General features: G+C 47.4%; 2 protein-coding genes across 8 annotated transcripts in view; both read right to left on the minus strand.

Moving 5' to 3' along the window:
• LOC126389193 (cytochrome c oxidase subunit 4 isoform 1, mitochondrial) overlaps positions 1–13,875 on the minus strand; it is a 516,851-nt gene that overhangs the window by 30,431 nt on the left and 472,545 nt on the right. The gene's annotated exons all lie outside the window — the stretch shown is intronic.
• The window catches only part of gse1b (Gse1 coiled-coil protein b), a 188,423-nt gene that overhangs the window by 15,451 nt on the left and 159,097 nt on the right, over positions 1–13,875 (minus strand). For 3 of the 4 annotated variants that reach the window (XM_050042504.1, XM_050042511.1, XM_050042526.1), the window contains 2 exons: positions 11,377–11,574; positions 3,674–3,882 (listed from right to left, as the gene is read on the minus strand). In XM_050042504.1, coding sequence (XP_049898461.1) covers positions 3,674–3,882; positions 11,377–11,574 — 407 coding nt within the window. Of the gene's footprint in view, positions 1–3,673; positions 3,883–11,376; positions 11,575–13,575; positions 13,817–13,875 lie in introns of those variants that run through there. The other variant, XM_050042519.1, reaches the window with a different exon arrangement.

Consider the following 13,875-nt stretch of genomic DNA (forward strand, 5'->3'; position numbering starts at 1 on the left):
AAGTAATGTTACAGTTAAATCAAACAACACTCCACTGATCACTTGTGATGGCTTCACAACACGAGAACCTTCTTAGCAAAATAAAATCATGTACTGTCTATTTATAATCTATTTATAGGTCTTGTTGACTATCTGGTATTCATCTGGTGACCAGAAGTTAGTATTCTCAATGTGGGTTGAACCTATGTTCAATATCTTGTGTTATACACAGAGTTTGTGCGCGACAGGGGCATGGTTTTATAATCATGGCTTTGACTCAAAAACTGTCAACTGGTTGCCAGCCACAAATTATCACTTGAATTGAATCAACTGTTCCTTTCCAACAAATCTCACAGAAAATCCCATCACTGGAGGATGACACAAAGTTGCCTGTGAAACAGCAAACAGGGTCTGAATTTCACTGCGCGAGTGCAGGTACTGCGCACTGTTTAATCGAAAGGAGCAAATCTAGCACTTATAAATTCCTGCACGCATTAATAGCAACGTCTTATAAATGTCAGCCAACGTTTGCACCCATGCAGAACCCATGCAAGGCTACGAGCCACCTTCGCTGTTGAAGCATCTCTAGCTAGCATATACAGACAGGTTTCAATGATGCAAAGTTAAAGGTATGCAAGCATGATGGAGCACTGGTGGAACTCGGAAGGACTTGCGCAAACAGCATACCAGTGATGTTAAGGTTAACAACGTTAATCCTCAGGCTCCTCAAACATGTAACGGTAACCCTACTAAAACAAAGCAGCAGTCCGAAGGCCGACTGGCTCAGAATATATCCACAGCTCAAAATTAACAACACTGAAATAAGTTGCTCAATTTGTAAAATGTACAGTGCTGGGCCTTTTACCAGTTGACTTTATAAAACATCAACTTTAGTGGCCGCTCAGATGGTGTTTCTCGTAAGAGAGGGAAACAACAGAGCACGGAGGCGAGAGCGAAGACGGAGCCAACAAAAGAGAGGCTATGGAAACTGATGCAATTTGAAAAGATGACCGCAAGAGAAGAAGAAAAAGAGCAATGTATACGGTTCAGAGAATCCAGAGGACAGCGACATAATGCAATCTGAGGTAAGAATAGGACAAGGAAGTAGTAAGTGTAGTTAAAACCCTGATTCCCCCATTTAAAGAAGAATAAATAAATTCAGGCTCTAGCAAAACATGGTGGGGCTGCCTTGATTTCGCAACTGAGCAGCTTCTGCTTCCTGCTTTTACCATTAATAATGTCACTAAAAACCACCAACACCATCTTACATATGAGTTGATCAACAATGACTGTTGTTTGCAAAGGAGAATGTGTACATACGGCTGTGATGCTGTGTTCACTTTCTTGTTGCCTGAGCTTAGTCTCCGTTTGTGTATATCTATGTGTGTGGATGCACGCCCGTAGAAAAACATGCAAAGGTGTGGGTGTAACAGGTCAGCACCTTGAAAAAGCACATACGCCACAAAGACAGAACCTTCCATCCCCATTAGAGAGGCACCTTAGCCACTCAGGCACCTACACATCCAACCAGCCATCCCATTTTGACCTTTCCCCACTTGCCAAAAAACAGCCTTCCATATAACACGCGCTGCTCACCAGCACCATGCCATATACAAAGTACAGAGCGCAAATACAAGCACTCAGACTCAAAGACACATCCATTAACAGCCATCTTCCTCTGTGTGAGCCAGGCCCCTGTAACCCCCACTGAGGGTGGGAGACCCTGCGCATTGTAGAGCGCTCGTTTACGCCTCTCAGATGGAGCCATGAATCCAAATTGCCAATTAAAAAGCAATTACAGGCAGCAGCGGGAGCAGACTCCTGCAGTCATTAAAGCAAAATGCCAACGCACCAAGCCCTCCCTCCTTAGCCGCCTTGCCTATCACCCCCCCCCCAACCCACCCCCCACCCACTGAAAAAAACAGACTCATATCTCAGCCAGAGAGACACCAATCAACCCTTCTATAACAGAGAAAGCAGGACACAAATGTACACACAGAAACAAACAAGCTTTTCTTGGAAGGTTTACAGGGGATCCAGAGAACAGACTCCCTCCTCTTTATTTCTCCTCCCTCTATCAGACTCTCCTTTTGTCTTTAAATCTACAATCTGAAACCCTTTATGTCCACACAATGCCATTCCTGTCGCAAGGAAAACACAGGTTGGTCATGACATGGCACAAAGGTATCCTGCACAAAAGAGACACAGTGCGAGACAAGGTTTAAGGGACATGGTCAAAGTGCCAGGGGTCGACCCTGATGCATCACGCCTGATCAGTGATAAGCAACTGAAGTAAAGCTGTAGACAGTATCATCTTTGTTTAAGAGGGACATTTTGACGGCGTGTATGTCTGTGTGTGTCCTTTATGGCCTCGTGGCTCTTTGTTCACACAGAGTTATATGTGTTCGTTGAGGCAGAACCGCAGAAACAGGGGAAATGCTGTGACGCCAGCTTTCATGACGCATCCCCGCTGCTGCCCCCCCACGACCTCTGCCCCCTCATCCCAACCTCTTGTCCACATCACCTCCCTTATCCTCCTTTATCTTTGGCTGGTTGGCCCCGTGCTGCTGGAGGCACCAAAAACCCTGTGATGCGACCTTTTCAATTCGAGCTTGACCTCCTACACACACACACAACCACCGTGCAAAAGCATACAATCTTCTTTCTCTGCTCTTTGAAACTTGCTATGCTGAAGGAATGGCAAAAAAAGGTGACATCATCGGCAGGGTTCCCCCATCTCCCCTGTGTGTGCCCCTCCCGGCTCAGGTTGACCCTTGAACTGCACAAGGGTCATTTCGTAAAAGCTATAGCTAGCAAGGGTCAGGGTCGGGGGGTTGTCCAGGGGAGAGGACAATAGCCTGAATGCTACCACACATTGCTGGCTTGCTGACCTCCTCACTCACCCTTCGCTATCCCCCTTCCCTCCGTCTCCGGGGAACTGTCAAACTGTCTCAGAGAGTTTCCGCATGTTGCCGAGTGCTGTTCGTAACTGTGCGCTTGGCCTCGAAAATTAGCCCTGAGCTGAGATAAGAAGGCTTAAAGCAAGGCCATAATCCATAATCCACTCCTTATCAAAGCAAGCAGCTCTCCCTCTCTCTCTCCCCCACTACGTAACAGAGAGCGGGTGTCTGGGTGACGAGGCGGAGGATGCACTTGACTGCTTGAGTAAAGAGGGTGAGGCTGGATGTGGGGATGGGGAAGAGGGGCTTAGGAGGGGTAGGGCCAAGGGCAAGAGGGCTAAGTGGGAGGGGGGCTGGAGGGGCACAGATGTTAGCTGCCGTTGAGTCTGTCACCTCGACGTCCCAGTGGCAGCTGGCATTGTTTAACGCATGGAGCCATAAGGGGGGTATGTGACAGGGTGGTGAGGGGAGGTTTTGAGGGAAGCAGACATTCATAGACAAGCCAGCTATGTCACATGTACATATGTCAAATACGTACTGCCACACTATGTGTTACAGGTCATCTACAAAATCCATTAATCCCTCAAGAGCCTGTCTGTGTGCATGCTTGTGCTGACAGTCAGGCTGCAGAATGAGAACACTGAAATGTTGCTTTAACTGCCAGATGAGAGACTGAGAGTAAAATACAACAATAGTAAAAATACACCGGAACAATCTGAGACTTCGGACAGAGCAACTGAGAGAAAAAAGGAAACATCAAGGTCAGTGTGACAGGTGTCTGAACGTTGTTTTACCTGGCGTCCCTCGTTTCTCCAGAGGCCGTTGCTAGTCTTTGTTGGAGCAATGGTGACTACAGGTGGAGTGTTTGGCACGCTGTGGCCTGCTGGGGGAACCAGAACAGGCCCTGGACCGAGGGGACCCCTCTTGGGTGTGCTGACTGGAGAGCTGTGGTTGGTGGCCGGGGACGACACTGGAGAGGACTCACTGCTGATGGAGGACGCAGCTGGAGAGAGACAGAGACAAATGACATGAGTACAGTGAAGGAGAGAACATAAGACAGGCCGATTGTCTGTGGTTTGCTCTAATAAAAAGGAAAATGTAAGAACAGTATGATCCTGTAGCTCCTTCACTGGGGAATTTCTCAGTGATTTCATTTAAGTTTTATGACATTTTACTTCATTTTACTCTGTTTTAGTGTGTGCCTGGTTTTTAGCTTTTAATTTGTGTCATTCACTCTGTGTTTTGATGTGTTCTGTTCTTATCTTAAAGTACTTTGTATCGGTGTTTTGAAAAGGTGCCATATAAATAAAGTTTTATTATTATTATCATTATTAGTTATTATGATTATTATTATTATAAAGGAGGCTGCAGCACTACAATAGCAACAAATTACATGCACAGACACACACACACACACACTGAGGGCCAGATGGATGGCCCTAGGCCCCTCTTATGAATTGACAGTGATCAGGATGAGCAGCCCTGTGAGAGTCACATAGCCTTGACATGCAGGACACACACACACACACACACACACACACACACACACACACACTCCAAGAACACACTGTTTGGGAGTGAACAGCCATACAGAATGTATATACAGTCAGTGGTGCTTGCAGCCACACACACACAAAACTCCCCCTGCATGGCGCGCACACACACACAGCAGGTGGTGAAAAGCTGGCCCAATGAGCTTCTCCGCTGCGCTGTAGCTGTGCCACATTAACAAAGCCCTCCAGGGAAACCCTGTAGCGCAGGGTCACGGTCTGGTCACATGCCTCGCTTTCCACACATCTCGCCTTTTCTCTCTCCAGTTCCTCTCTTATGATATGCTCTCGTTCACATACATTTATCACCGCAATTCCATTTTTCCAGTCTTACATCTTTACCTCCCCCCATACAGGCTACACACTCCGTTCTTCTCAACTGTGTCAACAGTCTCTTCCTTTCCGTCTTTTTTTTATTCTTCTGTCTTCCCTTCTTTTTTTTCCCTTTGCTCTCTCCCATGTTTTAACCTGTGTTGTCTCTTCATGTCCTCTCATTCACCCTCTTCTTCACCCAGCCCCTGCCTCTTCTCCTGAAAGTACAGTGCGCTGTATGTTTCCTCCGCTCAGAGCGAGTGCAGCATTACACAGTCAAACTGGGTCACAACCCTCTCAATGGGACACACACTTTGGCGCTGCAGCAAGGACAGCCGGAGATGTGCACTTATGTGTGTGTGCATGTGCAGGTAGCGTGCTGTTGTGCATAAACGTGCTTACTTGCAACCACAGCAGCTGAAACCTCGGGCCAGTTTCAGGTCTACTTCCTCTCCAATTATCACCATCAGAACAAAAACCACAGATCTCTTAGCCAACCGCCATTTCTTCCCTGCTTCGGTTTCCGTGGCAACATAACTGACAACGTCAGCTTATGATAGGTGCGGTCAGGATATTGACTGATTTTAAACACCTAATACCACTAAATAATGGAAAGAATCAATAATGACAGCGAGGTGACAGTCTGTAGAAAATCTGAAAATCTATGTGTGAGTGGTGGTAAGAGGCACAGAGAGGGTCGGCGGGGGGCGCGAAGAAAAAGATGTGAGAAAAAGATGGTGATGATACATGTGAGGTGAGACATGAAAATGAAAAATGATAGGAGATGGGAGTGATTGGGAAAAAAACAGCAAGTGAGAGTGCAAAAGAGGTGCAAGGTGAGACAGGAGATGGAGAGGAGAGGAAAGCAGAGAGATAAGGGGTGCAGATGGGTGAGTGGGTGGCGGGGACAGGGTGGGGGATACTGAGGGAGGGAGGGAGGGAGGGGGGCATATCTTGTCTGCACAATGGCAATTAGTGGCCTAATCCTCCCCCCCTCACCTCGGAGAGCCATTACTCTCCCCTGCAAGACTAGGCCAATCAATAGCAGCCCACTCAGCCCGGGGAATGGAGCTTCACTTAATACAGCTCTAGTGTCACAGCCTATTCACTCACCACCACACACAGACAGACATACATACATACACACACACACACACACACACACAACACACACTCTCACAATATGCATACACAAGAATGGAGGAACAAATAAGGTTGGCAGGAGGGAAGAGGCAGAGAGGAGAGGACTGCTAAGCAACAGACCTCCACTCCATATATCTCTCTCACCCCCCTCTCTTCCTATCTCCTCCTTTTCCATGTCGAGGCAAAGCAGACTGGAGAAGAGGCAGGGCAGACTAAATAATTAAGAGAGCAGGAAGAGAAGCAGGTGAGGGAAAGAAGGAAATAAAGGAGACAAGGGCCGTCTACCAACGGCTTCATTCTCCTCTTGCAGCTTGCAGAATTTGTGTTCTCATGTAGGCATCCTTCCTCGACACATATACGCACACAAAAAAATACAAACAGCTATTATTCCTCCATCGTTCCCTCCTCCTCCTCTCTAACAACACCCCACACAACCACCACCCACCTACCACCTCTTTATACACGCTAATTCCTTTTCCTTCTGTTCTTCAAACACGGTGCCTGCCAACCAGACGTAGATCTGTCAGACTCAACGCGGAATTTTCATAAACACATTTACAATACTTACAGCCGGTAAGGGCTCGAGGGAGATGTCTGAGAGGGTGGTTACATGTATGCATCTATGTATGTTTCCTTTATCTTCCTGTTTAAAACCACAGAAAGTCATATGCGCCCATAAGCCTCTTTCCTTCACCAAGCCTCCATCCCTCCTCCAAGATTTCCTCTTGTCCATTTTCACCCCCCCCCCCCCGCTCCAATTTCCACACAAATCCCTTTCTCCGCTCCTCCTTCACATGATAGTGCCATCTGACAGGAGAAAAATCATATATGGAGGCATGTGATTGGCACCAAGCTGGTGTCATTTCCACCATATGCTCCTCCCTTTCCATCTAAAGAGTAAGAAAGAAAGAAAATGGCCATACATGCTGGTCCTGTAGGGAGCTAGATGAGGGGGAGGAGGACTGAAGCACAGCCTTCGTCCCCAGAGTCTAGAATAGGCTCATCAGCTCTCAACCTGCACTTCATTAGCTGTACTGATTGTCACTTGCTTGGTTTGTAGGGGTGTGTGTGTGTGGTGTGGTGATGGGGTCGGGAAGGGGAGGGGGGGCGCAGAGAGAGGGAGAGAGGGGGACAGAGGAGGTAGAGACAGAAGGAAAGAGCAAGGAAAAGAGAGAAAGAAAGCAAGCGCTGTCTCAGTCCCAAGCTGTGTGTGATTAATGTGAAGCTCCTTTCTCTATCGCCTCCTCTATTACCAGTCCCACTCTCCCAGACTGCCTCCACACTTGACCGCTCAAGCTGAGCCACACATGCGCACGCATACACACACACACACACACACACACACACACACGAGATACAACAAGCAGCAGCAACAAACAAACAAACCAAGCTGTGGTCAGAGGCTGTGGCCAAGTGTCCCTGCATAGACGGCACCTTTTAGTTCAGCCACTGACCCAATCAAAAAGCCACCACAGCTCTTCAGCACGCTATTTCATTCAATGGAGGAGCCCAGCAGCTATAGCAGTGAATCCCACTGGATCACTAAGCCTTGATAGGAAGACAACACTACACAAAAATGTTTCAGAGTTGCCAAATGGCCCCTACCAATCTTCTGCTGCCACCACCACCTCCACCAGCGCCTCTGCCAAAACAGCCACGCAGCCAGCCGCAGCCCTGCCAGGCAGAAGGTGCTCTCCTCCACCCCGCTAACACACCCACCCCACCCTACGCCCCCTCCTCCACCCGCCTCCCTCCCAGCATGCATTACAACAACATCAGCACTTAATTAAACAGTCCATTTCACACCTGGTGTGCATAGCAGTGCCCAGCCAACCCTGCATCCATATGCCACCCCACCAGCAGCACAAGCCTCAACACGTGCACTCTAATACACACACACACAAACATCCCCTCACTCACAGACACACAATAACCACTGATGCACACAAACACCGCACACACCTGCTACTACAGTCTTGGCCATGCACTGACAACACAACACAAAGCCTGTAATCTGCATCACTGAGTGGGGGGAGGGGAGAAGCACACTGTGTGTGTTGCTGTGCCAGCGAGGGAAAGAAAGACAGTACAAGATGGCGGATGGAAATAAGAGGAGCAATCCTCTGTGCCTTCTGCTGACTGTACAAACTGTATATTATGCTTAAATGCTGCTTTGCTACTGAACAGAGTCATGAGAGGTGTAAGGTTGCCGTGTCTGGAGAGAGAGAGAGAGAGAGAGCGAGAGAGAGAGAGGAAACGCAAATGAGCTTGTTTGTGAGTGTTTCAGGGACAGTCACAGCCTGAAGGGTTTCGCCTTCAAGAAACACATACACACACATGCGCACACACACACTAAGCACAACGAGGCAGTGTGAGCCCCAGGCAGGCTCCAGATGGAGAGGTCAGAGACACACTGCCCCGATGTCCCAGCATGCTCTGGGCTCCCAGAAAAAAGGGAAGCCTCCGGCCACACACATACAAAAACACATACACGTACATGTAGAGATACTCACAATCTGACAAACACCACAGGTTTTCACAAATCTACTAATTACTTCCATTTCCTCTTTTTTCCAGCCAATTCAGTCCATCTATCTTGTACACCTTTATTCTCCGTCGCTTCATTCTCTCTCCAGGCAGCGTACTACAGTTGGTATGAACGCAGTCGTGACATTCTGCTGGTGTGTATGTGTCTAAGAGTGTGCGAGAAGAAACAACTGAGAGGATTAAACCCAGGTCTGCCTAATTAATCAGATATCAGCAGGCCTGCCTTTTTGAGGCAGTGTGTTGTCTGTGTGTGTGTTGTGTGTTTGCGCACACATGCGAGTGCTATCGTGTGTGTGTGTTCATGTGAGTGTACATGGGATGAGAGTGTGTCCTTTACGCTGCTCTGATACTCATTATCCATCACCTCCCCTCTTCAGCGCAGCACTCAGTACACAGAGCTATTCATTATACTCGCCACAGACAAGTGACAATGTATGTGTCTGTGCGTGTATGTGTGTGTGCGTATGGGTGTGTGGGTGTGTATATAAACAGCAGCCGTGCTCAGGGTCTTAAATCAGTTCAGCAGCCAGTGGCAGTGATACTAGTAGTCAAACCTAACTAATTCCTCTAGGCCTTAGGACACTGAGTCATGGCACTTCATGTATACTGCACTACTCACCTCAAAGCATGAACCAGAGGGTGAGAGAGACGGGGAGAGTGAGGTTGAGTCAAAGTAGCTAATGAAAGGACAGCAGGCTGCAGCATGCTAAGAAATCACGAGGCTTACACAGTGGCAAATACAACTGTTTGCATGTGTGGGGGTGTTTGGGTGTGTGTGTTGCCTATAAATACAGGCTCTGCAGACAGAGAGGTGACTGGAGCTCCAGGGGCTACATGTCTCTGCCCACCCCGCAGCCAGTGCTCCTAACACGGGCAGAGTTGCCCCTTATGCCCGACGGCTGACTCACCCACACATCACTGCCTACACCAGCCATGCGGCACAGTCAGCAGGCCCTCAAAATAACAAAGGGGCTTTTTTGTGCTTTTAATAAAAAGGTGGTAGAGCTTAATCAGACAGGATCTGGTGTCTGTTTGTATGACAAAGACACAGACAGGAGCTCTCTGCCTTGGTGGATTGTGAATTACAAATAGAACGGCGCACACTTATTCTCACCTCGCTCCACAATGAAAAATAAAAAAAAAGCTGAGGTATTAAAAAAACATGACTAAGAGAACGCAATCCTTGTGTTCTCCAGCTGCAACTGACACAAAAGGGAGGATGAGCAACAAAGATAAGAAGGAAAAATTCCAATAAAAAAAGGTGAGTCCGTGATGAAATGAAAAGGACTGAACCCTGGAAGACGATTTTTCTGTTTGAGGGAGACGGAGTGAGAAAGTAATAGGGCTGACATGTAGGGTTGAGGGAGTGAAGAGAGATGAAGGGGAGAAGGATTGAGAGGGAGGTGAGGAGAGGTTGGGGCTGAGTTCCCTCTCTATTTCTGTGGGTAATAAATCATCTGCAGGGTTCTGGGTCCCAACCCGCAGTGGGCTGGGGAGCAAGGTGTCCAGGGACAGCCAGGAAGGAGGGGACCATCTGATTTAAGAGCCAGTGCAAGGGTGGACAGCTGGGGTAGCTGGGCCTCTCCGGAGCCAAGGCATGGAGCCACACACACACCAGACACACACACACCCTCAATAAACTTCACACTGAGGCTCTCCTGTGTTGATTCTGCATTGTTCGCTTGTTTTTATGTTTATGTGTGTATAATTAAGACACACTTGGCACATGGGTTTGAAAAACGTCTGCATGTTGATGTGTATTACAGGCCAGTTTTGCAAAAAAAGAGGAAATCAAAAACCCACAAAAAACATGTTTCAGCCTTAAAGGGACAGTTCAGAATTTCTGACATGAGGTCGTACAAGTCAATAACTAGCAATTCAACCACCTGATGCTTATTTCATATTCATACGACCACAGAACAGAGCCCTGGGAGCTGGAAATTTTACGGCATGTTTCATGTGTGTGTGTGTGTATTCACTGACTAGGACGAATGTAGGAAGGGGAATTATAACACCATCACACACGCACTGACAAGCACACCCAAGTGTTCGTGCACTCACACACAGCACATTAAGTGGGTCAGCTAGAGTGGCTCCTCTTCGTCCCAGTGTCTCCAGGGACACCAACTAATTCAATCCTGTGTGGATATCATCCCATTGCTATTAGCAGTTCTGCTCTCAGCTACACAAACTGTCCATGGAACTAGGCACAGCGCGCACACACCTGTATGACCCCCTCCTCCTACTCACACACACACACACACACAAAGACCAAATATACAACCACACACACTCAGACACAGGAGGTACAGAACACCTAATCCATCAGGTTTACAAGCAAGAGTCAGGGGGCTAGATGTAACAATGAAGTTAGCTGCTATTATGGTTTGATACACAATAGGGTGCTCAGATCATGGTATGATGTTATCACTTTTTTTAGCAAACGATTTTGCAGTCAGACATTAACACTTAAAAATATTAGGGCTGGGTGATGTGGAGAAAAAAATCGAAAATGTATTTTTTAACCAAATACCTCGATATCGATATTGCGACGACATTGTGGGGATGACTTTTAAAAAATAATTACCCAATAAGATTTTAATAAATAATCATCAGTAATGTGGGTATAATGACAAAGACAGATAATAGTACAGCTCAAACTGTCACTTTACTGTGACTTAGCCTTACAAACCAGGAAAAGACAACACTTACAACATCAAAATCTCAAATTCTAAGACAACATCTAGTCTTAAATCATAATGTCAATATATCGATATGTTGCCCATCCTACGACAAACTAAGAGAATACAGTAGAAGCCACAAAAGACATCACAGGTGTGGACTGTTGCCATTTTCTTCATTAACTATACGCCAAAATGCTGCCATTCAGCAGACTTAACCTTGCCAGTGTCATGGATCCCTGTCATCAAGCTGTGTGGCTTTACCTCGAGGTTCTTCGGCCTGTTTCGCCAGTTTACGGAGGGCTGCAGCGAATCCAGAGTGTGCAGACTGGGTAGCGGGGCTTCCATTGGCTACGATGGAGCCGTTGAGAGGCGACGGGGTGAGGGGGCTGACCGTCGCCGTGGTACGGGTCGCCGTGGAGATCATTCCTAACGATGGTGACTTTGGCTCATGGCTCATGCCTACAAACGTACAAAGAGGAGGAGAATGAGGAAGTGTTTATAATCAGTACTGCATTCAGGAAGAACCAGTGAAAAAACTTGTCACTAAAAATACCTTCAGTCCTACACACAAACATATAGTGCAAGAAATATGCAAAGAGCAAGTGAGGCGCATGTCTGTTTCTCTAGACACAGAGACAGAGCAGAGTGCGGTGCTGGGTATCTGTTTGTGACAGCTGGGGCGGATGGGGATTGGTGGTGTGAGGGGCAGAGGGGCTTTAGTTGTATGGCTTAGGGTCAGAGGTGAGAGGTTAGGAGGGCAGGTCACCCTTCCCGTGCTCAAAGAGCTCCAGTCTGGCTGTGTGTCTGCCAGAGGTCCATAGTCACAGAGTTTACACAACACCTCCACTGAGCATGCTCCAACACTACCAGGGTGATTTTATCTCCTCGTGGCGGTATATTATGTTAACAAATTCAGCAAAAACACAACCATTGCCTTTCCTGTTAAAATGTAACAAATTAGCAACTCATTGACTCCCTCACACAACTATCACTTAAAAAAAGTGTCCCAGTCATATTGTGCTTGATCCAATTAATGCTGCCAGGGAGGTGCTACTAAGACCCTTCTCTAATCAGGAAGGAAGAGAATTACAACAACACTGTAAGAGGAAATAAACTGTCGTGTTTCAAATGCTGCCAGCAAATTTAGACAATGAGTTTTGAATTAATCTTGTGATTTTGTGAGTCAATGATACTGAGACTTGCATAGCATAAATGAAAACTTTCAGTTCAACCCAAGACAGAGAATACACTGCACTGAAAAGAGATGAAGTCAACAGCGACAGTGGAAAGGGTGACTTTTTTTATGTCATGTCTCTTTCTAGTTTCACATTTATACGAGCTCTTTGGTGGGTGAAGGGGGAAAAAGAGTGAGGAGGGTTGAGACGGCTGTCCCTTTCCTTCCTGTGTATGTGTGTGTTGAAAGGTGACACCGTGTTGACAGCCCCTTGGTCAGTGGAATCCCTAAATGCCAGAACGGCGTGTGATAGCCCTGCGTGCTCGGGCAAAACACACAAATTAAGGGGTGGCTCAGAGGACAGTGTGAGTTCAGACTAGTTTTTGCGTGGCAGAGGTATTAACCATTCCATCAAAACACACACACGCACACACACACACATAGACAGACACACATTCTCTGGGGATTGTTCAGAATCCTCGAATCAACATTCAAAGTAAACTTCGAGCTAACACAACAACTTCTAAGACAAAGACACACTGACTGGAATAAAAGCTGCTTACTAACAGCATATCAATAGCACAATTAGATAAGTAGGAGTTATATCTGGGTTTACCCCAGAGGCTGAGAGGGCTATAAAAAGATCATGTTCCCTCCTGAGAGGCGAGCAGAGCCGTGTGTGTGTGTGTGTGTGTGTGTGTGTGTGTGTGTTGTTTGAGTGGACACACACAGCGGCAAGTTGGGCATGAGAGAGTGAATAACATTCCCAACACCCCTCGAGTTGTCCTGCCTATAACCTCCCAGTTACCCAGTGCACTCAGAATGAACCCAGCACACAATTAATAATGGGATCAACAATGACTACTGTCTGACCAACACACACAGCGCCATTGAGAGACAAGCAAACACACACACACACACCAAATGCCCAGTCCAGTAACGTGACTTTGTCAGGCACTAGAGTATGACTGTGCTCCTCCCTCTCCCTCTCTCTAGAGAAAGTCAGAAAAAGTCAAAGAAAGGAGTCAAACAAATACACACAGAACTTTTTGTAAAACCTAACATGCTATAGAGACAGAGCACAGTGTGTTTAAAGCCCCAGTCTATCAACCACACACATAAAACCACAGCACTGACAGACACATACGCGAGTAACAGTGAAAAAGGAGACAGACAAGCACATAGCTTGACAAATACACACAGAGGCACACATCCGGAGGTCTGGCAGTGGTTCATGGACCCCCCCCACCCAACAATAAATTAAAAGCGTGGCCGAAGCTCCTTACTGCACAAAGGAGTGGAGCCGCCTGGATCCCCCATGGCTGCATCTTCACGTTGAGCCCAGCCCAGCACACACCGGCAGCCACCAACAGGACACACACCATCTTCCTGCTCCCCTCTCTCTTGCTCTCCGTCTTTCTATCTCCTCTCACCCATCCACCCTCACTCCCTCCCCGCCTGCCTTCCTGTCTCTCGCACTGCCGCTCACAAAGACCGTTTAGAGCTTATCTAACAAAGCAACACACCACACACGCCGCCTATCTCTCCCCTCCTTGCTCGCTCTCTCTCTCTCTCTCTCTCTCCCT

The sequence above is a fragment of the Epinephelus moara genome, chromosome 1 (genome assembly GCF_006386435.1).
Source record: "Epinephelus moara isolate mb chromosome 1, YSFRI_EMoa_1.0, whole genome shotgun sequence".
Classification (NCBI taxonomy): Eukaryota; Metazoa; Chordata; class Actinopteri; order Perciformes; family Serranidae; genus Epinephelus; species Epinephelus moara.